The sequence below is a fragment of the Nuphar pumila genome, chromosome 5 (assembly GCF_984573655.1).
Source record: "Nuphar pumila chromosome 5, dmNupPumi1.hap1.1, whole genome shotgun sequence".
Lineage (NCBI taxonomy): Eukaryota > Viridiplantae > Streptophyta > Magnoliopsida > Nymphaeales > Nymphaeaceae > Nuphar > Nuphar pumila.
In genome coordinates this window covers 101930090-101954935 of record NC_143253.1, presented here as the reverse complement: position 1 = coordinate 101954935, position 24846 = coordinate 101930090, and the positions used below count along the sequence as shown (strand labels likewise).

The following is a 24846-nucleotide window of genomic DNA, read 5'->3' as shown; positions in this document are numbered from 1 at the left end:
TAGTCAAGTTCCTGTTGGAACTTTACTGTGCAAATAGCTGTTGGACTTAAATGTTGTTGGACTATAGTCCAACAGCTATAATAATAAATGTTGTTGGACTGTAGTCCAACATCTATATTAAGAGACGTTGGAATCCAACATCTCTTTTGGAGAGCTCAAAATGAGCTCTCCTCTCTCTTCCACTTTTTTGTATATATAGGGGTGAACCCCTTCAATGTAAAACAATGCTTCTTAAGCATTTTGTTCATGAATAAAGTATTATTTATTTTTCAAGTGTTCTTCCTTTTATACCCTTTCAAGGGTCATGCTTGTAGTGTCTCCAATAGACACTTGTTTGTGAGTTATTTGTGCATTTGTTGAAGACCATCATTTCATTACATGGTATCAGAGCTACGAAATCCTTAGATCTTGAAGTGCTTCTGCCTCGATTTCCATGCCACATTTACAAAAGGTGTTTCATCACCTTGTTCTTGGCTCAAGAAGATTTGTTTGAAGAAAGGCGAACTTGTGCTACAAAAAATTTTGGTTTTGTATCTTCTCTTATTCCTTTGTCTACTCTTTTTCTTTTCTTTTTATTTTTCTCTCTCTCTCCTCCTATTTATTCCTCTCTTACCCTTGTAAAAGATGGATGACAATGATAAGATCACCATCATTCCTATGAAGCTAAATGATACTAACTATGTAATGTGGGCTTCGATTATGAAGCACCACATTTGGGGAAAAGGTTTATGGGGTATAGTGGATGGTTCCGATTTGGAACATAAACTATCTCTTACCAAGAAAGGGGGTGATAAAGAGGTTCCTCTAACGAAAGAAGAGAAGAGTAAGGCGTTAGCCACTTATGAAAAGAAATGGAAAGAATGGAGGATAGGGCATGCAAAAATTATGTCATGGCTCATCAATAGCATAGACATTAAAAAATGCTCTAGTCTAGCTAAGTTTGAGCATGCCGATAAGGCTTGGGAATACCTCAAAAACATGTATTCCCTTAAAGATATTGCACATGTATGCAATTTACAAGATAAAGTTCGGACAATGACTCAAAAAGATAAAACTATTCGAGAATATTATAATGAGTTGTCCGAACTTTGGGAAGAGTTGGCTCTTCTTGAGCCCAAATGGCATTGTGCCGAAGACATCGAGCTTCGCCAAAAGCAACTTGATATGGAACATTTCTATCAATTTGTGAATGGTCTAAGGCCGGAGTTTGAATCCACCAAATCGGCCCTTTTAAATCGTGGAAAAATTTCTTCTATTGTTGATACTATAGAAGAGCTCACTATGGAGGAAAATAGACTTAGAAAAAGTACTCCAAAAGTTGATGATGACTCTGTTTTAGCTGTATCTAGACCGGGGAATCATACTCGTACTTACAAGCCACCTCATTTTGGAAGGCAAAACGGCGACTTTGATAAAAGAAAAGTTATTTGTCATCATTGTCATGAACCGGGGCACTATAGGCCTCAATGTCCAAAGTTAAAAAGAAGAGAAGAAAAAAGAGTTGCATCTGTTGAATCTAAGTCAAAAGATCAAGATGCACCTGTGTCTATGGCTCAATTGATGGAAATCCTTCAACCTCTTCTTAAAGGGGTATCCTCCTCAACCGAAGCCTCAACTGGAGCGGCAGTTGCATCTTTCTCCGGTCCAGGTAACTTTCCTTGGCTTTTAGATTCTGGTGCTTCTTTTCATATGACCCCAAATGTTAATAGTCTATCCGAATGTCTTAAAAATAACTCAAGTGTGTCAAAGGTTTTTACAGCCGATGGCACATCTCTTGAAGTAAAAGGAATAGGATGTTTTGAAAATCTTCAAAAATCCAAAAGATTTTTTATCCCAGAAGTTAGATATATCCCTAAACTTAATTTGAATCTCTTATCTGTCTCGCAAATATCTGATTATGGATGTAATATCTCCTTCTCTTCTCATGGTTGTTGGGTACAGGATCGCCAATCAGGGAAGCTGATTGGGGAAGGCCATAGAGAATGAGGACTTTATTACATGGACTTTTTGGAATTACCCAAGAATGCATTTTGTTATAATATTCAGAAATTAGAATTGGATTTATGGCACAAAAGGCTTGGCCATCCTCATATGTCTAAAATTCAATATTTTCCAAGTTTGGAAAAATTTTGTAATTCTGAAATTTTTTTTTGTAAAGACTGCATTCTTGGCAAAATGAAAAGGTTACCATTTCTTAGTAGAACTTTTGTTTCCTCACGACCACTTGAGTTAATACATTCGGATGTTTGGGGCCCCGCACCAGTTATTTCCAAAGGTGGTTATACATATTATGTCATTTTTGTTGATGACTTTTCTAGACATACTTGGATTTATTTTCTTAAACATAAATCTGATGTCCTTGCTAACTTCCAAATATTTCATAAAATGGTTAAAAATAAGTTTCAAAATGATATTTCTGTTTTTCGCACTGATTCAGGGGGAGAATTTATGTCCAACGAATTCAAAGACTATCTCAATTTACATGGTATTACACATCAAAGATCATGTCCACACACTCCACAACAGAATGGTCTAGCCGAACGCAAACATCGGCACATTATGAAAACTACTAGGACATTGCTAATTGCAAATCAAGTTCCAAAAAGTTTTTGGGCTGAAGCGGTCTTAACTGTCACCTACCTCATTAATAGGATGCCATCTTCCTCATTAAAGAATACAACTCCAATAGAAAAGCTTGTTAATTTAACTCCAGATTATTCTAGATTAAGAGTCTTTGGATGCAAATGTTTTGTTTTCACCAACAGAAATGACAAACTCTCTCATCGTGCAATCCCATGTGCCTTTTTAGGATATGCTGATAATCAAAAAGGCTACAGGTGTTTCGATTTTCAAAATGACAAATTATGTGTCAAGAAATGTATCTTTTTTGGAAAAAGAAAGCTTCTTTGAATTTGAAAAATCCAAGGATGTCACTGAATACTCGTTTTTAATTGATCCAACTTCAAAATCCAATGAATGTGATGTTGGATGTGACCTTGACAATGATCAAAGTCCTATTGTTGTTTAAAATGATGATAATGAAGAGCAAATCCATAGGGATGTTAGTCTACAATATTCAAGATGTAGAGAGCAAAATCTTCCATGTGCATTACAAAAATACTCTGAAGTCTCACCTAGAAGAACGTCTAGAATCTCTAAACCTCCAGAAAAATTTGTGTCTTATGAATCTTTTTCACCCACGTATAGGGCCGCCATTACATTAATACAATCATATGTTGAACTATCATCCTATTCTCAAGCCAAAAATCATATAGAATGGATAGAAGCCATGAAAATAGAATTGGATGCACTAGAAAAGGCCAATACTTAGACGATACAAGATATCCCTTCGGGTAAGAAACCTATAGGTTGTAGGTGGGTATACAAAGTCAAAACCAAAAGTGATGGGACCCTGGAAAGATATAAGGCCCGTTTAGTAGCAAAAGGATATGCCCAAGAGTATGGCATCGATTATGAAGAAACATTTGCTCTTGTGGCCCGTATGACCACTGTTAGAACTTTAATAGCCTTGGCCTCCATTAGAACATGGCCTATCTTTCAATTAGATGTCAAAAATGCTTTCCTGAATGGGAATCTCGTTGAAGAAGTATACATGGAAGCCCCACCTGGTATTAGTATCCCTAAGGGTAAAGCTCTTCGTCTAGAAAAAGCTCTTTATGGTCTTAAACAGGCTCCAAAAGCCTGGTATGACCGATTTAGTCATGTTATGCTTGATATTGGTTTTCAACCTTGTTTAACTGATACTGCTTTGTTTGTTAAGAAATCTGATGCAGGCATCATTATTCTTCTTCTCTATGTGGACGATATGATCATCACCGGAGGCGACAAACAGGGAGTTGCAAATATCAAATCTCTTCTTAAAACTCACTTTGAAATGACTGAATTAGGTTTATTAAGATATTTTTTAGGCATTGAAGTTGTTTATTCCCCTCGGTGGTATTTGATATCTCAATCTAAATTTGCTCTTGATATCGTTTCCAGGTCTGGAATTATAGATGATAAGAAAGTAGACACTCCAGAAGTTGTCAATGTTAAAATGAAAATTGATGATGGAGAACTTCTTGATGATCCTACTCCTTATAAACAGCTTGTTGGAGCTCTTTCTTATCTTTTCATTACTAGGCCAGATATAACTCATGTGGTTCATACAGTCAGTCAGTTTCAGCATGCTCCCACCTCCGTGCACATGGGAGCGATTTTGCGTATTATTAGATACTTAAAATCCTCTCTTTCACGAGGACTCTTCTTGTCTGCTTCATCTTCATTAAATTTAATTGCATATATTGATGCTGACTGGGGAGGTGATCCCAATAATAGACACTCAACTATTGGTTTTTGTGTGTTCCTAGGTGAAACCTTAATTTCGTGGAGGTGCAAGAAGCAGCAGAAAGTCTCTATTTCCTCCACCGAAGCTGAATACAGAGTCATGGCAACCACCACTATGGAGGTTGTTTGGCTCAGACGATTGCTAGCGGATATGGGAGCTAAAGCAACACAAGCTTCAAAGATGTGCTGTGACAACAAAAGTGCGATCTACATTGCAAGCAACCGGACATTTCATGAGCGCACTAAACACATTGAGATGGACTGTCACTATGTCAGAGAGGAATACTTACATGGAACCATTGATCTGCCATATGTTACATCAGAATATCAATTAGCAGACTTCTTCACCAAGCCTCTCGTTGCTCCCAGATTTCACTTCCTCTTAGACAAACTTTCGCTCATTGTACCGTAAGTTTGAGGGGGAGTGTTAAAATGTAAACTGTAATATATATATATATATATATATTATTTAATATTATTATATTTTCTTTTATTATTTTTCTTTATTTTCTTTTTTAGCATCTAGTTCAATAGAAACTAGATATTTGATCCACTTGACTGTGCAAATAGCTGTTGGACCGTAGTCCAACAGCTATAATAAATGTTGTTGGACTATAGTCCAACAGCTATAATAATAAATGTTGTTGGACTGTAGTCCAACAGCTATATTAAGAGACGTTGGAATCCAACGTCTCTTTTGGAGAGCTCAAAATGAGCTTTCCTCTCTCTTCCACTTTTTTGTATATATAGGGGTGAACCCCTTCAATGTAAAACAATGCTTCTTAAGCATTTTGTTCATGAATAAAGTATTATTTATTTTTCAAGTGTTCTTCCTTTTATACCCTTTCAAGGGTCATGCTTGTAGTGTCTCCAATAGACACTTGTTTGTGAGTTATTTGTGCATTTGTTGAAGACCACCATTTCATTACAGAAACTTCACGAGATGACCCTCAGATGAGTGATTCATTTGGATCCATCTAACAACAATACATGTTCATGCCCCACCGCCTGTGGTTCCTCATATCTACTATTAAGGAGGGAGAAGGGTGCAAGGAAGACAGATTCCTTGAGAGAGCCAAAAAACTTCACGAGATGACCCTCAGATGAGTGTGATTCGTTTGGATCCACCTGACAATAATTGCACCAAAGTTCCTCTCCCAGCATTCTATCATAAAGATGTCATTACATAAAAGGATGGCCTCCCTGTACAACCTAGGTTGGCCAGACTGGCATGACAACCGTGTGGATGAAGGAAGAATCGACTCCCTCATCAAGCTCAATCATGAGTGTAGCATCGTTCAGTTCGGGCCAAGTGTCAATTATCGACCTCTCTAAAAGGCCCAAGATCTTCAAGCTCAAAGGAAGGATAGATGACTCTCACCTCAAACATCATCCTCAATATCAATATGTTCTAAAGTGAAGGGGTGGAAAATTGTCTTGTACATAGGGTATCAACCTTTTAAGGGACTGAGAAAGAACCAACAGGGTATCAGAACACCTCTCGCAGCAGTGTCCAAGGTAGGAACTCAGGAACTTGGTTATCAGGGACCTAAGAGAAAAAAAGGCAAAAAGAAAGAGCTCACATCAGTCTTGAAAGACCACTATAAAAAGAGGGCCACCATCATTAGCTCAGTAAGGGGTCCGATCAAATTAGATGACACTAGATTGACACTTTCTTTGTATGAGTTGAGCCTTCAACCTCAAAAATTGAGCAGCAATCTGAACTCGTCTATCTCTCATTCTGAAGAAGATCAACACGCTCAGAGCGAGGCAGCAACAAGCTAGGGCAAAGCTACAACAGTATGAAGGAGAAAAGACCTCCTGTATGGGTCATCATCTCACAGCTCCAAGTAAGCCTTCAAAACCTGAATTCTGTAAATAGTCTTTTGAAAAACAAAAAAAAAAGGAAAAAAACCCTCAAAAATGAAAAAGTTTAGAAAAACCAAAAAAAGAAAAAACCCTCAAAAAATGAAAAAGTTTTGAAAATCCAAAAAAAATCAAAACATTTCAAAAATCCAAAAGATTCTACTCTTCTGGGTCCAAGTTATCCCCTTCGTTGCAGGAACATATTATTCTTGTTGACAAGGTTAAGGAAGCTTTTTGTTAAACCCCTTGTTTTTGCTTTCTCCAACATATCCAATGATATATTTTTCATCAAAATCATATATGGATGATTCAAAGGAGTCTGAACCTAACCATGAAACTAAGGGAGAGGATATCACAAAGTTATCTGAGTTTTCTTTGAAAAGTAGAAAAAAAAAAACAATTTTCATTAGATGAGAGGGGATCTCTAGCAACCGAGCATACAAACAATTGCCTCCAGCAACCAAGCATACAAACAATTGCTCCCAAACTAGCCCGACCTCGTTCTGCGAGACCCAAACGGCGCCGACAACTAGTTGCTTCCAATACTGGCCCAACCTCATTCAGCAAGACCCAAACGGTCTCGACAACTCAGTTGTTCTCTATACTCGCATTCGATGAGACCCAAACGATCTTCGACAACCTAGTTCACCTTGTCTCCAACAACTATGCGAGAGGGATAAAGCATCATTATGCAAAGCATGCAATTGGGAGATCGTTTAAGGTCTGAGATCTTGTCTTTAAACAAATCTGGTCCTTCCCCTCAAGCTTGTCCCTGCACATGAGAACCTACCACAGATGATATTCAAGTCTTAGGGACAAATAAGGTAGTGATACGGTGAGGCCGAAGTACTTTAATCCAATAGTTCTAGCCCATGAATCTACAATGATGAATTATAGGTGTACGAGATTATTATCAAAACTAAATGTATATCCTTTGAAAGTCCGCCTAGGCAACTAACTCTCCGAGAAGCGAGTTAGGTGTTGAATACTTTCCACTCTAATCTGCTTCATAGATTAGTCTCCTGATAAGCCTTTTTCTTTTTATCACAACAGGGAAAACATTGAAAATTTGAGCAAAAAAAATCACAAATGGGCAATGCATAAAAGGCTAACACCTACTTTGAGTCTATGGCATGGTGGCAGACTCTGATCATAAGATTGCCTTAGGGGTAGAGGTTAGATAAGAAAAAAAACACTCGCCTATGGATCTATGGCGTGGTGGAAAGCTCTGGTCATATGACTACCATAAGGGTAGAGGTTGGAATATAAAAATATGTACTAAGGAAAACCAATACTCACATCTGGATCTATGGCATGGTAGCAGGCTCCGATAATACAATTACTTTTGGGATACAGGTTGGAATAGAAAAATGTATATTAAGAGAAAGTCAATACTAAACTCCTAATATATGGCAAGGTGGCAGGCTCCAGTCATATAGTTTTTTGGGGCAAAAGTTGGATAGATGGTAGCATCCCTTCTGGACTGAATATCCATGAGACCTATGGTTGTCAGGTCTCAAGTCAAAGGATGGCAAAAGTGATGAATAAGCTCCTTTCTAGCTAAAAAAATAAAGACTTCAAGGAACTTACCTTAAAAGCAGAAAATGCATCTGAACACACTATCAAGTTCTAGTCTTTTAAAGTTTAAGCCTTAGTGGGGACCATTAGACCTACCAAAAATATTTGAGGCTTAATTTGGTCCCTATAATTAGTCGCTTGAAGCCAAAGCAGAACCATAGGAGAAAGATCCCAATAAAATCGAGTATCCCTATCTTATCCAACCTAAGAGGAGAAAAGTCTAAAGTGTACGAATTAACTTGTCAGAAAGGGTCTAAATTTTCAAAGAAAGAGGAAGAGAGCAAAAATCTTTGATTCTAAATGATCGATCATTCATTATGGTCACATCACCATAGGCTACCCACTCTCCCACAAAAAGCATGAATCTCGTTGCATCACGAAAGCACAATTTCATATCATGTATCATGGGCAAACAAGAGTCTAGTCCAAATGATCCTAAGTTTGAAGCGTGCGCAGAGAACTGCCCTTTTTGACACAGGGCCACCTGACCAAAGTGTACCTGACTCCCTTCACTGGGGCAGGAAGTCTCATGCCTAATTGATCATCCTAAGGAAGGGCACCTACATTTTGCGTCACCTGAATTGCCGAAGGTGGTTACTATCGGGGCAAATTTACCCTGTTTGTGAACCCACTAGCTGGTCAGCAGATTTATCATCAGAAAAAGAAATGAAAAAAGAAATCCATTACAAAGGCATTGAAAATCAAAATGGGCTTAAAAGGCATGAAGAGGAGCTACATGCGTCTTGTGCTACCCTTAAAGCCCAACATTTTCTCTCATATATAAATAAAGTGGTCCATGGGAGCCAAGAAGAATTATAGGTTCATACCAAGTAAGCAATGTTGATAGATAATGCTTCGTGAGATAGTGCAGCCTACAAGCCCTCGGAGTCTTTAGCTCCTCCTCCCGAGTCAGGATCAAAATCCAAATACTTCCCAACCTCGTTCAGCAAGACCACAAACGATCTAGAAAATCCAATTGTCACAACACTGGCCTGACCTCGCTCGGCGAAACCACAAATGGTCTCGAAAACCCAGTTGTCCCAACACTAGTCCGACTACACTCAACGAGACAACAAACAGTCTCGAAAACTCAATTGTCACCAAAATTTGCATGACCTCGCTTTGTGAAACCACAGAACGGTCTTGCCAACCCAGTTGTCCTAGCACTGGCCCAACCTCGTTCGGCGAGACCACAAAAGGTCTCAATAGCCCAATTCTTCCTTGACATTGGTCTGACCTCGTTCGGCGAGACCACAAATGGTCTCAACAACCCGGTTGTCCCAGCAGTAGCCCAACCTCGCATGACAAGACCACAAAAAGGTCTTGACAACCCAGTGGTATCAAAATTGGTCGATCCCATTTTAAGGTGTCTATTTATTTGTCATAAATCGAACCAAGGATGACAAATATAGGGATTTGGAGAAAAAAATCCTATAAAAAAGAGCCTAAAAGCCCCATTTTGGTTTGGGACTACACACCCAATGTGTAGTCCCACACAGGACTACAAACCCAGAGTGGAGTCCCACATGGAGCTACAAACACAAAGATCAGTGCCACATTGGACCACACACCCAGAGAGAGTGTAGTTCCACACGGGACTACAAACCTAGACTGCGGTCCCACTACCGAACGACAATCCAGTCTCTGATCCGACTACCAGATGACACTCATGTTTGTCGTCCCGTTAGGGGTGACAAATAGGGGTGTCAACGGGTTGGGTTTGGTTCGGACCCAGGTGGAACCAGACTTGGACCAGATTTTTGGGTATGGTATTGGGTCCAGACTCGGGTTTAATCAAAGACCACTATAAGAAAAACCATACCTGGACCCAATAAAAACTATATGAGCCAAACTCGGACCATACCCGGTAAAACCATATTTTTTACCATTTTTACATTGAAAATTTGTGGGTCTTAATCAAACTCGGGTTCGGTACGCAGTCTGGTATAAAATTTCACAAACTATACCCAGGTCCATGTATTAATCAAAACTTTCGGGTTCGGACCCGGGTCTTAATCGGATCTTCTTGTTTATCACCATACCCGAACCCTATAAGGTTTGGTTCGGGTCGGGTCCGAGTAAACCAGGTCCGTTGACACCCCTAGAGACAAACCCACTTTGTTGTCCGCTAGGTTGGCTGAACAGGATAAGCCTCCAAAGAGGGGCATGTTCTAGTCATATTAGAGCTCCTCCTGGGCGTTTTCATATGGGACTCTTCTAGATGAGCCCTATCCCCCTTGAGGATAAAAACAAATCCATTTGGGTTGGACTAAAATCCATAAAACCCTTGATCCATATCCTATCCAGTATTATTATAAATAGAGGTAGCCCCTTAGAGCCGGGAACATCTAGAAATGCCATGTCTAAAGTGTTGGCCCTAGAGAAAGAGCCTACCTAAGCCATGCTTGCACTTTGACCCTCTCTCGGACTGAACCCTATATTGCCATACCTATGCAGAGGTGTTGCCGAAGTCATTGCAAGAATCCTCGAACCTACGCAGAGGTGTTGCCTATTAAGTGTCGTGAAACAGGTTGGACCCGTTTGGGTCTGATCCAGACCCAAACTGGGTTTTGCGTGTTTGACGTCCTTGCAGTGTCATTCTTGTAATATTATATTTACTACCAAATTGTTTTGTAACCAGTGTTGTGTATAAATATCAACTATTAGGTCACGTATGATTATGGGAAAATACGTGAACCTATTGCAGCTCATAACGCCCTATCGTCTTCCTCTTCTTCCACCTTCTTTTCTTCTTTTTGCTCCTATTGCATATCGACTCTGGTGGAAACTCAAGATCTAACATGGTATCAGAGCAAGGTTGGATCTAGGGCTTGGTATTGTTTTCAAAATGTATGAACACAGAGATTAATGTATGCTTTTAATCAGGAAATACCCTTCCTTCATCGTTTCTTGGTTTTTCTCTTCTGGTGAAATCCATGTTGCGTATTATTTTCTTAAATACGATCTCTTCTTCTCATCCCTATCTCTTCTTGAAAGTGTTGTTGTGTTCTCACCTGAAACACGCCCCCTTTATTAAAAATCTATTAGTCGTGTTTTCATCTGAAACACGCCCCCCTTTTTTATTGAAAATATATTCTTCCTTCAAATCGGCTGCAACAGGCAGCATCCTTTCTTCCCATCTTCACCCAAATCGTGATTTTCTCTTCTCTTTTGGAAGTTGTTCATGTGTCTCTAAGACGACCCATCGTATACAGACTTTGAAACTCGTATTTTCTTGAATCGTCAGTTTGGAAACCATTTGTTGTGATCCTTCATCTTAGAATCACGATTTCTTTGATTTTGTTTTCTTATTCTCTCATCTAAAAATTTGATTCTTGATAAGTCTGAAAACATGATTTTATCGTGATCCTAGTGTAACGATCTTTTCTTAAAAAGTCTATTAATGCTAATCGAACATGGCATGTTCAAATGATCCAGTTCATGAACATTGAAGTTCATCGCAATATTCACGTGATCAGATCCCTGTTCAAAAAAAAAGGCAGATTCATTGCAGTTGCAAATTCGAATACAGTTGTAACAGGTTCACTTGCTTATTTCTTTGAGTATTTTCCCTTTATATTTACGTATCCTGTAATCATGGATTCTTCTTCAACTCAGTTTGGTCTGTCCTCAAACTTCCTTAGCCAGCTTGTCTATGAGAAATTAAACAATTCAAATTTCCTGACTTGGAAGAGACAAATAGTTCATTTTATCAGGAGCCAAGATCTCTTTGGTCATCTAGATGAATGAATTTCAGCCCCACCAAAGTTCATCGCAAATGAGGAAACAGACGCACAAGGAGCTGCATCTACCAAACTTGTTCGAAACCTGGATTATGTCACTTGGATGAAGAAAGATCAGGCATTAATCGCATACATCACATCTACCTTGTCTTAGGAAGTGCTGGTTGTTATTCTCGATGACTGCACTGCGATGGAATTGTGGAACAGGTTGACGCAAACATATTCTCAGATATCTGAAGACAGAGTTTTATTTCTTAAGCATGAATTCCAGCTTCTCAAAAAGGGCAGCCTATCCATCATGGAATATTTGAACAAGATAAAGACCATTACAGATCAACTTGCCATCATTGGATGTGAAGTGTCAGACAAGGATAAAGTACAACATATGTTGAATGGTTTGGGCCCAAATTATCACGTCTTGGTGACATCATTGTTGTGCTTGTCCATTCTTCCCACATTTGAAGACCTCTGGGCAAAACTTTTACAGTATGAAATGTCGTTGAAAGGTATTGCTGAAGATTCCCAAGATGTTTTAGCTACTGGATTCTCTTTTGGTCGTAGTCGTGGAGGAAATAGCTTCAGAGGAGGAAGAGGTTGTGGCAGATTTGTCGATCCAAGTTTGCTTCCCACACCCAATATGTCATTCAATTCCAATACGAGGAACCAAAATCAAAGAGTTGTTCCAACATGTTACCTGTGTAATAAAAATGAACATATTAAAGCAAATTGCTGGTTTAATCCTCAAAATAAAGGAAAGTTGCAAAACACTGAGAGCAAGAAGGACGATAATGTTACCAAAACCGATGGAAAGGTAAAACAACTTTTGTTGGCAGCATTGTCTAGGCTGCACTTGAAGCAGAATGATCAAGGATTGTGGTATGTTGATTCAGGAGCAGCGAACCATGTTACGGGGAATGTTGGTAAGCTCTCAAGCTCGATTTCTTACTTTGGTAAAAAAAGTATTGTCACTGGAGATGGATCTCACCATCATATTTCTCACATTGGAGATGCAATCATTCCCTTGTTAAAATCATCTCTCAATTTGTCAAATGTTGTCCATGCTCTTAACATTAAAAAGAATATTATTCTTGTGTCTAAACTTGTTGATGATACACATGCTTATGTTGAATTTACTCTCTCTTTTGTGTGTGTCAAGGATCTTCAAATGAGGGAGACATTCGCTGAAGGGGAGCGACAAGAAAATATGCACATCTTCAAGGAAGATTCATTTGCGCATACCAGTTCTGTCTTGAAGCCACCATTGAAGTCTAAGTCTTTTCAGTCTGAGTTATTTGTGTCAGGTCCTAAGTCTGTTTTTAGTCTTTCCAAATATAATAAGCCAAGTCCTTGGCATGACCGTCTTGGTCACTGCAGTCATTCCTTTCTTGAGAAACTTGTTTCAAAAAAATTAATTCCTAAAACAAGTTTAACTCTTGATGAGAATAATAAAAAGTGCTTCAATTGTCAAATGTGTAAGAGTCATGTACTTCCTTTTGATTCTATAAATAAAAGAGCTTCAAGACCTTTTGAAATTGTTTATTCTGATGTTTGGGGTCCTGCACCCGTTTGTTCCCCTTCTAGGGGCAGATATTATTGACAGTTACTCTCGTTATACTTGGATATTCTTTATGAAGCATAAGTCTGAAACTTTTCACATATTTCGCAACTTTCATGCCTTTGTTCAAAACCACTTCTCTACCAATATTCTGCATCTTCATTGTGATGGAGGTGGTGAGTATTCATTGAAGGATTTTATTGATTTTCTCCAAAGTAATGGAATAAAACGTAGAGTGTCTTGCCTACATACACCACAACAGAATGGGATCGCTGAGAGAAAGCATAAGCATATTGTTGAAACAGCCATGATCGCATGACAGTAATCTCCCCATTAGTCTGTGGACAGAAGCATTCCATTCAGCAGTCTACATTATAAATTGTTTGCCCATGACAGTTTTACATAATAGTTCACCATATCTTTCTCTTTTTGGCATTCAGCTTGATTATAAAGCTCTGCGTGTTTTTGGATGCACTTGCTATGTTCATATTGATGATTCTCTCAAAAATAAATTTCAACCAAAGCCTTCTAAGTGTAGGTTCATGGGATATGCAGATGATTACAAAGGGTATCGGTGCTATGGTGTTACGACTAAGCGTGTCAAAATTTCCAGGAATGTTGTGTTCGATGAGAATGATTTTGGAGATATATTGTTTAATACCTGCCAAATAATTCTCAGAGAAGAAGTTTATCATCCATGGCTGAATGCAGAATTATTTGCAAGTGTTTATGGTGACTGCTCACCTCAATGTACTCAGGAGATACAGTCGGCCAACCAGGATGACATCGACTCAGGCCAATCGTGCTTACCTCAATTAGGTGATCAGGCAGATGGGGGCTTCATATGTTGAAGAATGTGTAGACTCACAACCTCACCCTATTGATAAATCTAAAGGTAATGTCTATGTGCGAAGAGAAAAAGGTACTCCTCTTGTTCCTCACATAGAACCAAATACCTATGTGCATGTTAGAAACGTGAGGAGTTCAAATACAATCAGACATCCTATCAATAGATAGGTCAGCTACAATAATTTTTCTATGGATCTTCAACTCTTTTTATCTCAGGTTGATAAACATGATGAACCAATTTGATTTCACCAAGCCGTGAAATCAAACAAATAGATTTAGGCCATGAATGAAGAAGTGGAAGCGCTTCATGAATGTCAGACATGGGAAATTGTTCACAGACCTCCTAACAAAAATGTTGTTGATTCCAAGTGGGTTTACAAAATTAAGTACAAACCCGATGACACCATAGAACGATATAAAGTCAGGCTTGTTGCGAAGGGGTTTACACAGGAATATGGCCAAGATTATGATGAAACTTTCAGTCCCGTAGTCAAAGTGAGAACAATAAGAATTATATTGTCTTTAGCGTCTAGCATAAATGGACATTAGGTCAGTTGGATGTCAAAAACGCATTCCTTCATGGAGACTTGAAGGAAGAAGTTTACATGGAGCAGTCTCGTGGATATGTTGAGGGAGACCCAAGCACACATGTATGCAGGTTAAACAGAGTCATCTATGGCTTGAAGCAAGCCTCAAGCTCGTGGTTTGAAAGTTTCTCCCTAGAAATACAGAAACAGGGGTTCTCTCGATCCTTCTTGGACCACTCATTGTTCATCTTTAAGGACAAAGGTATCACCACCCTGTTGTTGATATATGTTGATGATATCATTGTTACAGGGAACTCAATGAGCCACATTAAGGAAATAAAAGGACTCTTAAGTCAAAGATTTAAGATGAAAGACTTAGAAGATTTGTGATATTTCCTTGGAGTTGAGGTAGACAAGAAGCATGATTGTTTGACATTGACACAAAATAAATACACATTGGATTTGTTGAAGAAGTTTGGCATGCAAGATTGTAAGCCTTTGCCTACACCAAGTGTCTTGCATCAAAAGCTCAGCTCCGAGGATGGAGATTTGTACCCAGATCCTACGAGATATCAAAGTGTAGTCGGTATGCTCCAATATCTTACTTTTACTCGCCATGATGTTTATTTAGTCAATCAAGTGTCGCAGTTTATGTATGAGTCGCGCACGGGACATATGGATGCAGTCAAGAGAGTGTTGAGGTATTTAAAAGGTACGGTTGGAGATGGGCTGATATATAAGAAAAGTTGGAAAAGAGAATACATGCATGACGTCATGGTCTGCAGTGATGCCGACTGGGCAGGAGATCTTGATGAAAGGAGGTCAGTTTTCAGGTATTGCATCTTTCTTGGGAAAAACATTAGTATCCTGGAGCAGTAGAAAACAAAAAGCAATTGCTAGATCAAGTACTGAAGCTGAATACCGATCAATGGCTGTTGCAACTGCTGAAGCTACTTGAACAAGGCATTTGTTGAATGAATTGGACGAACGGATCTCGAAGTCTATCCTATTGTGTGATAACCAGAGTGTCATCAAACTATCCTTTAATCTTATTTATCACAGTAAGACAAAACATATTGAGATAGATCAGCATTTCATTCGACAAAAGGTTGAAGACAAAGAGATTGAGCCTCACTTCATCTCTACGGAAGACCAGGTGGCAGATTTATTTACAAAGGGATTAACAAAAAATAGATTCTGGCTCTTGAAGAACAAGTTGTCCATGGTACAAGACCACGCACAACTTGAGGGAGGCTATTAAGTGTCGTGAAACAGGTTGGACTTATTTGGGTCTGATCCAGACCCAAATTGGGTTTTGCGTGTTTGACGTCCTTGCAGTGTCATTCTTGTAATATTATGTTTACTACCAAATTGTTTTGTAACTTGTGTTGTGTATAAATATCAACTATTAGGTCACGTATGATTATGGGAAAATACGTGAACCTATTGCAACTCATAGCGCCCTATCGTCTTCCTCTTCGTCCACCTTCTTTTCTTCTTTTTGCTCCTATTGCAAATCGGCTCTAGTGGAAACTCAAGATCTAACACTGCTGAACCGAGAAGGATCCCCAAATAACCAAACGGACCCCAAAAGTCCAAAAAAGGTATTTTCTAGATCAATCTCCCTATTTCTTTCGATTTGATATCATATATTAATTGATACTTATACACATTTTGATCTTTATTTGCATATTTAAATCTGTTGTGGTGAGCATCGAACTACGAAAATCGAAAGACCTACCTTCTCTTTACCTTTTTCTCGGAAAAGGGGCGGCGAAGGCTTGAAACGAGCATCGCAACATCTTTTAAAGGCTTTTGAAAAGGATTTTCCAAAATCCAGGTAAGTCAAATCTTCCCCTACAAATGTTTTTAACAAACACATAGTATGCCAAAGTTTGTGGAAGCCAGTTCGGCAACAGTGGAAGGTGGCAAGTCATAAAACAATATCCAATCCTCATAAAGGCATTTTCTTATGTTTGTTACACATGGATCACATTTACTCCTTTCTATAAAATTCAACGTTGTGAATTTTTAAAAGAAAAAAAGGAAAAAAAAGTTGCAAACTGTATTGATACTTGTAAGGATACTGAAGTCTTCTCTTTCTCCCTCAATGTTTTACGATACTGAAGTCTTCTCTTTCTCCCCTCAACTTTTTACTAAGTCTATAATCAATGTTGTGAAAAGCGTTGAGGCATAGAGAGGTGCTCCACCAAAATCTGAGGCGAAGCGTAAGCCTAGAGGCGTAAAGCGTAAGCTTCAAAAAAATTGAAAACTTAAAAAAAAAACTATAAAAAATATCTAAAATTATAAATAAATAAAAAATACTTTATTGATGAAGCAACAACCAACAAGAAAAAAAATCTCAAATAAATACTGAAAAAATATAACATTAGCATGTAAAAATAACATTAATGCAACAACTTGATCTGCATAAGTATCTAAGAAACCAAAATTCTCTCACAGCATGAGATCTTATTTATGTTGTTTTTCAAACATTAGAAACCAAAATTCTGTTCAATTAATAACCTACCACTATTGGTAAATAGACCCAAATGGATCCAATTTCTTTGCATCCAATTTCTTTGCCTGGATCTGGATACCCAATCCTAAACTTCACCAATTATTCAATTGGATACAAAAGTGCCTAAAGAACCCTTGCCAACTGGGTTTGGTTAGTTTTAATTAGCATTAGATAGGGATGCTAACAGTTTGGATTTGGATTAGATATCCAACTGAATTTTTATCAATTTAATCGGATTCAATAGAAAAAAGGAAATGCAAAAGTTTTACATCTGAATCTGGAATTCAATCCAACTGAATTTTTATCAATTTAATCGGATTCAATAGAAAAAAGGAAAAGCAAAAGTTTTACATCTGAATCTGGAATTCAATCCAACTAACATCCAAATCCAGTTGTGTATGAGGGATATCTGAAATTCCCAATAGCTAATTGGATCTGGATTTGGTATTAGCTTTTTCATCTGAACCGAGTCCAGATCTGAGAGTGAGGATTTTCAGTGATGTGGATCCGAATCCTGCCTGTTAACGTCCCTAAAATAGAATCTCTTTCTCGTGAAAAAACTCGGCAAGGAAAAAAAAGTCCTATATACTAAAAGATAGGTGTTTCTCCATAGGGAAAATATCGCACAAATCAAAATATAAAGAATGCCAGAGATTTACATAATCATATAGAGGGAAGTATGAACAATATAAAAATATTGGAAAGGTGCTTTTATCACATTATAAAGGCAGTATTTTCTGAACTAGGGCTATTTTGAAAATATTATGCTTTTCGCAATATAACTTCCCCGAAAATATCGCCACGTGAATTTAACACTCAAGAAAATGAAGGTCGGATCCCCCTCCCTTCGTTGAAGGCATTAGGGATGTAGAAGTCATATTATATATGTAAAAGGGTATTTTGGACATGTCTTTTCCAGCAATCGGCGTCCGGACTGAGGCACCAAATCCCGGCGAGTCCATTTTTATTCAGGTGAAGCAAGAGAAGAAGAGCAGCAACAAGTGGAGGTGCGTGATCTGCAACGAGAGGCAGTCTGTCTGGAAGGTCTTCGCTCGGTCGTTGCTCGCGAAGGACGTCCGAGGGTTCATGCATAAGGCCAATGCGGCCTCACCAAAACAAGGTGAGGCGCGTACGCTTCACCTTGAGGTGTGCCTCGCCCTGAGAGGCGTACGCCTCAAGGCGTATGAGGTGTGTGCTTCAGGTCTTTTGCGCCTTATGCCTGCACCTCAAGGCACAAAGCCCCTCGCCTTGAGGCGAGGTGCCCTTTTTGCACCTTGAGGCACACTTTTTGCACCTTGAGGCGCGCGCTTTTAATAACACTGTCTATATACACCCTGATTTTGTACAATAGGCAGCATCACATGATGGAAACTTGAGTTTTTCTGTTGCGTTCCAGGTCATTGTATCATTATTTGATTCAAATTATCCTTAGAAAATCTATATATACCAACATCTAGAGAAACAATTCTCCCAAAACAAGTCTCTCATCCATGTTCCCTTGTAGTCCCAAGCAAGCACGTCAAATCCTAGAGGATTTATCTTTTTCCATGGAATTGTGGGCAGAATTTGAACCAATGATCCGCTAGTTAGAATGACCAAGCTTTTATCAGTCGTCCATCATATTCAACAACTGATCACCCAAATTATCTCAAATTTTAAAGTATTATTTATCTGCTTCCCTTGCAACTGTGGCGACAGAATTTGAACCAATGATGCCCCAGTTAGGGTCGCCCAATTTTTATCATAGGCCCATTTTTTACACTAATTGATCATCCAAATTATCTATCATCACATTAAAATCCAAATGAAACTCATGTTCTTTCAAGGCAAAAGGAAACTCACCTTGCAACACACTCAATGCAGTTGCAGCACAGCTGGGATTTGCAAAGTCAACAAAACATAGGACTAATGGATCGCCTCCGGGCTGCAACAGAGAATGTTTGAGAGCAGGAAATAGATAAAAAGAATAGCCTAAGCATAAAGGAATAAATGGAAGCTCAGATATAGATGAAACCTGAAGAAATTCTAGAGCAAGCACAATAATACTATAACAAACAAAGACAATAAAGGCCACACAGTAAGCTGATCAACAAGTCTAAATCAAATATATCTACTACCTTGTGAAATCAAACTCCTCTGACTAATATTTAATTTGTCTCTAGAAAAGCCTAGCTTTCCAATTTTCAAAATGTGCACAAAGGAAGAGGCAACAAGATGCTGCTCTCTTGCTACATGCCTTTTGGCTTGGCAGACAGTTCCTTATAGTCAGAGATATATTATGTTGCTAAAACAAGAGAAATATCCAGTGTGAGTACTACTGAAAAATTAGTAATGATACAGCACACTGGGTGAACCATTGGATCTTGTTTGCTTGATCCAATAGTTGTAATAATGTAGACCTATGTCACAGGGAATCGGCCAACAGGGTGCCGCACCCGCATCGGCACGATGCGACTCGGGTGCGGTCAAGCTGACCCTGGGTGCGGTCAAGGCACCCAGGGTCATAAATGTCCAAATCTAGAATCAAATAAAATACAATGAAAGGGGGGCTGGGCAGGGGATTAGGGCAAAAAAATTTACCCCCGACGCCTCCCCTTCTCCTCCGAGTCCTCTCCTACTCTTCTCCTCCGACGCTCCTCCGGCGACTGCACGTGCAAGGTATGTCTCTCTCTCAATCTCTCTCTCTCTGGGTTCTGTGCAAGTAGGCAACCCAGCCCTGAAGGCTGGGTTCTGCGCCGAGTCTCCGACAAACCCAAATCAGCAGGCGAGGTTCTGCTCGCTGTCGAACCCAGCACTGCAGGGCGGGGTTCTGCGCCGACAAACCCCGCCCAGCAGGCTAGGTTCTGCTCGCTGTCTAACCCAGCTCTGCAGGGCTGGATTCTGCACTGACAAACCCAGCCCAGCTGGGTTCTGCTCGTTGTCGAACCCAACCCTACAGGGCTGGATGATATGATAATTGTTTTTTATTTCATTAGTGTTACTGTTAACTATTAAAAATTATATATATATATACCCTCCCGCACCCAAGTTTTTTTAAAGTGCCGCATCGCCGCACCCGCACCTATGTGATATAGATGTAGACGAAGAGCACATATTGCCTTTATTAAGATGAAGCTTTGAAACTCTTTCAAGATAAATGCAAAAGCATGGCAACTCTCATTTGAAGGTTTTTGTTCCAATTTAGCAAAATCATTAGATTGAAAAGAATCCAATGCTTAATACAAGGGAGTAGGTGCACTGAGTCATTACTATTGAGAAATTGACACTATCTTAGAGTTAGTGTCTTCACATAAAAATAGATATTATTTTACTGAACCACATATTGGAATAAACAAATAACAATTAACCTCCTATTTTTTGGGAAAAAAAGTACACACGAAAACATGTGTTTGAATGAGCAAACTGCCATTTGGAAAAAAATACCTACTAAATGAAAAGGAACATCACTTTAAGACTACCAATGTCCCACAAATTCTCAGTTCAGGAACTTACATGTCTTGACTCTTTGGTTACAAGTCTGACTTCCTTGTAACCAAGAAACGGCCGAAATATATCTTACGAACTTGTCAAGAAACACAGACACCTAAGAAAATAAAATAATGCCATACCACATACCAAAGAATAAAAAATATAAAGCCAACCCAAGTACAAATTTAATTTGTAAGGATACGAGCTACTTCTCGGTGTGTGGAGTCGGATGGAAGCCCCTCAACAAAAAGAGTACTGGAAGCATCAGGAGGAAGATGTACTTCAGGGCCAGGCCTGGAGACTGGATTAAGAGGTGGCTGGTTGCCAAACATCATGTTTTGACCATATGATGGAACATTTGGAAGGACAAACCCGGGACCACCCATCAAAACAGGCTCACTGACGGGCAGCCCAGCCACCCCTCCAACAACCGTCCTTCCACCAAATCCAGCAGCAGCCATATTACTGGGTTCTCCAGCACCATGACTAGAAATTTGCTGCAAAATGATCACAATGTAAAGAACTATACATTTACCTAAAGATAGAGGCCCACAAGAAATTTTGGCATGATACCCCATTTTGGAGATAGCGGTCATAAGATGCCATAATGGATTTAGTGTCTTTTACAACACGGGTTGCAGCGTGGCTACCATCACTTGCCAAATAACCGGCCATTCCCTGACCAACATGCATTCCCATCTCAGGTCCAGCTCCAGGAGGTACAAAATCTAAATATTGTCCAAAAGAGACGGATAAGAAATATATTCACTACTAAGTTTCAATGCAACAGAGAGAAAAATGGATACTGTACTGGTATCACACAAGCATTCTTACTAGTGACAGAACCACAAGAACAAGAACTATCATAAAAAATACCCTGCATCTACTCAACAAAATGATACCTCAAACAGAAAAATATCAAGCACCAAAAAAACACATATCTGAAACAGGAAAAGGAAGAATAACAAGATACTATTGAAAACTGCAGCATCTTATTCAGGCAGCCATATAAGAAAATGTTTGAAAATAAAGATTCATGCATTCAACTAGGCAACATAATAGACTTTAATCATTTCATAAGGCTGTCTGGAAAGATATGTTCTGCCCATAAATGTGTTCTTCCTTGTGCTAACTATGTGCTAGTAATGGATTCTACTGATCTGACACACGGTTGCAACCCATGTCATGACAGAGATCAATTTGTTGCAGAAGCTCTACTATGAGTATTTCATAGCTGTAGGAGTAAAACAAGTACAAGTTCAAAAAAAAAAAAGTCCCCAGTTCATAGAAAAACTAAACACAAAAATAGGCATCTACGTTTTAAGATATCCATGTTTCCAAAGCATATCTATGTCATGGCATGCAAAGACATCTCTAAGGAGAGGGCTGGGTAAGTTCATTTCTCCAGAAAAAGAGGATAAGCTTAAACGTTGTGCTATGATCCACAGCTTATCCCGTTCTTCTATACAAGTGAGCACATCCAAGCACACCATAAAAGCTCGCTAAACACAGACACAATGCTAAGATTAACACAGATGTACTCCAATTTCTCTGAATGCTTACGGACTGCTCAATATCATCCACAGGCTGAAAAATTCAAGCTCATGCCGCATAGAAAACTTTTTAACATTATTACGTAACAACTAGCTGAATTGTGAAGCTAATCCGCATCATTTATACTTGGAAAAAACTTCCCTAGGAATATGCATAATTTATCTCTAGAAAAGGGTAGTTACAAACAGAAAACAAATATCAAGTTATCAACCATATGAGCCATCGTAACATTACTCGTGAGAAAATTTACCACCAAATGGGTTCCAGCAATTCTATATACTGAATCAATAAAAAAAAATCAATGATCATTCTTTGACCTATATTAAACAAGAAATTGAGCATTCTAAGGTTTCCGCTTCTCTAGTTTCATCCCAAGTTTTGAGTTCTAGAAGTCTACTTCTCTAAACCTAATCCCATCACAAAATTATGAGTTCCAGTGAAATTTGTTCTACCTAAACCTAAATCAGCAGCAAAATCAGTGTTTTTTGCTATACTCTTCTTGGTAATCTCATTCTCACAAGTAAAACCGAAAATTTTACGTGTGCGACTCATTCTATCTCCGGTTTCACTATGAACTAGGGTTTCGATCATTCTACTCCAAGCACCACCACGAAATTCCGAGCTCTAAGGTTTTTATTCTTTCTAAAACTGATTTCAGCCAGAAATTACGAGAAAGAGTGTTTGAATCCGAAGGATAGACGCCACATCCAACGGCATAAGTTCCTAAAACTAAAATATATGGTTTTGCTCTACCATACCGAAAATTCACGAAACTCGATCGTTGCAGAGCCCGAAGAAAAGAGATAAGCGATCAGAAACAACGAATTCAATCGAAAGTACAGAAGAAAAAATAACGAGAAAGTACAGCAAACTAAAAATGTGGCATCCCTAGGGTTTCCAAAGAGGAGGCGTACCGTAGGTGGGTCTCAGCCTCTTCTCGGCCGGCGCTGAGGGATCTCCACCGGTATTCCAGTAGGGATTCGCCATTTCCGGCGGGGATCGCCGGATTCCGGATACAGTCGGTGAGAGGCGGGAGAGCTGTTGCTGCAAAAGCCCTAGCGACCGGAATGTTGAACCCTAAGCCGTCCGTCTTTCGTCTCGCATCCGTGCGTGTGTCGTATAAAGACTCCGATTCAACTCGGTAGATGAGAGTAGAGTCGGCTTGTTTCCGATTCGTTGTTGGGACATTATAGGTCGTGGTCGACAGTTTATCCAATCCGTTTGTGGAAATATCCGATTTGTTATATAGAGAGACGAGTCAGACGAAGTGGAATACTAGCTTAATAGTAGAAGCGACCGAAAATACTGTACGGCACAAATGAAGCGTTTTCAAAATATGTCTCACAATTTACCAAGTCCGAGAAATGGACAACTCAACGCGTGCCATGACTCTAAAATAATACACCCATAAAACTCCATATGAGGTTGCAGTATTCCAAAAATAATTGTAAAATTTCAAAAAAATATGAAAATGCGGATGAGTATCATGAGACAATCTTCGAAAATCATAAAATTGTAGAAGTCTGATAATCGTGAAATTGTGAACGAGTATCACAAGGCATGTTGCAAAAGTCTGTATTGTAAATGCAAAAGTTCATACCATGCAAAATAATGAACGGAGTATCGCATGAAGTTCTGCAAAATTATAAAATATTTGTGAAAGTTTGATATTACAAAATTGCAACGAGTATCACACATCGTGTTGCGAAAATACCTTAAAGTGTTGTGAAAGTTCTTAATTTGCAAAATTTTGAAAGAGTATCGCACGACGTACTGCGAAATTATGAAAACTTTGTGAAAGTCCGATACTGTAAAAGTTTTTATTCACATTGCACCGGTTGTGAATGTTTGTTTTCTTGCGAAATTTTGTCGCATATAAATGATGCTTCGCTTGTCAAGCCTTTTTTTATCTAGATGCCTTATTTTTGCAACTTTAAGATTCGTGTGGTCTCCAATCTTTCTAGAAACATTTTGACGACTTTTAAGTGAATATTCTGGTAGGTGACATCTTTATGAAAATCTCTCATCGACAGCGGTTCATCGACAGTAGTTCACTAACAATGAAAACACCCGAATTTTGACCCCCTCTAATGATTTTTCCAACAAATCTCTTGCAAAAATTCTTGTAAAACCATCGGCAATGATTTCAGTGACGTCCCTTAACCGAGTTTTTTTAGTAATGTTACTGATGACTAGTTTTCTTGGTGAATAGTTTTTCACTATTATTTTTTGATAAAAAAGGGTTTTTTTAAAAAGTAGTTGTATGTGTTAGTTATATCCCTTGGCTGGCTTGTTTTTTCACAGTTTAATCTTTTTTTTATATTTGCATGTGAGTTTCAGTTGGGGTGATGTGTAGAACATTGCATGTGAGTTTCCTTGATTTTTTTTATACTTGAAAACACTGCTCGTATGTCATTTTTGTTTCTGTGTCTCTTTTGCGTTGTCTATTTTATTGCATTATTGTTGTTTCTGTTGTGTTGTCTATTTTATTGCATTATCAATTACCTCTGTCAGTTTTGAACATTTTATTGTGTTTATGTTGCATTGTCTATTTTACAACATTATTGTTGTTTCTGTGTTCATTTGTCCCATTTTGAATATAAAAATTGTTTGTCTTTGGCGCTTGTTTGAATTATGGTTGTACCACTCTCGTTATTATAGGAATTAAGTTTTTTTATTATGAGATGGTACCAAGAAAGAGAAAAAATACATAATTTATATATATCATCACAAAGAAGAAAAATAGCATTAAGCTTGGGCCTGAAGTAGGACCTCTAGGATTTGATGGTTACGTGGTGTTTCATGAGAATTTTTAACATATAAAATCAGCTTGCTACT

General features: G+C 38.7%; 1 protein-coding gene across 2 annotated transcripts in view; it reads right to left on the bottom strand.

Moving 5' to 3' along the window:
* LOC149837939 (RNA-binding protein 2-like) overlaps positions 1-23100 on the bottom strand; it is a 48899-nt gene extending 25799 nt beyond the window's left edge. For both annotated transcript variants that reach the window (XM_090006279.1, XM_090006278.1), the window contains exons 1-5: positions 22923-23100; positions 21028-21182; positions 20657-20951; positions 20479-20540; positions 18829-18910 (exon numbers count right to left, since the gene is read on the bottom strand). In XM_090006279.1, coding sequence (XP_089862405.1) covers positions 18829-18910; positions 20479-20540; positions 20657-20951; positions 21028-21182; positions 22923-22995 — 667 coding nt within the window. In that variant the 5' untranslated portion in view covers positions 22996-23100. The remainder of the gene's footprint in view (positions 1-18828; positions 18911-20478; positions 20541-20656; positions 20952-21027; positions 21183-22922) is intronic.
* Positions 23101-24846: the final 1746 nt, after the last annotated feature.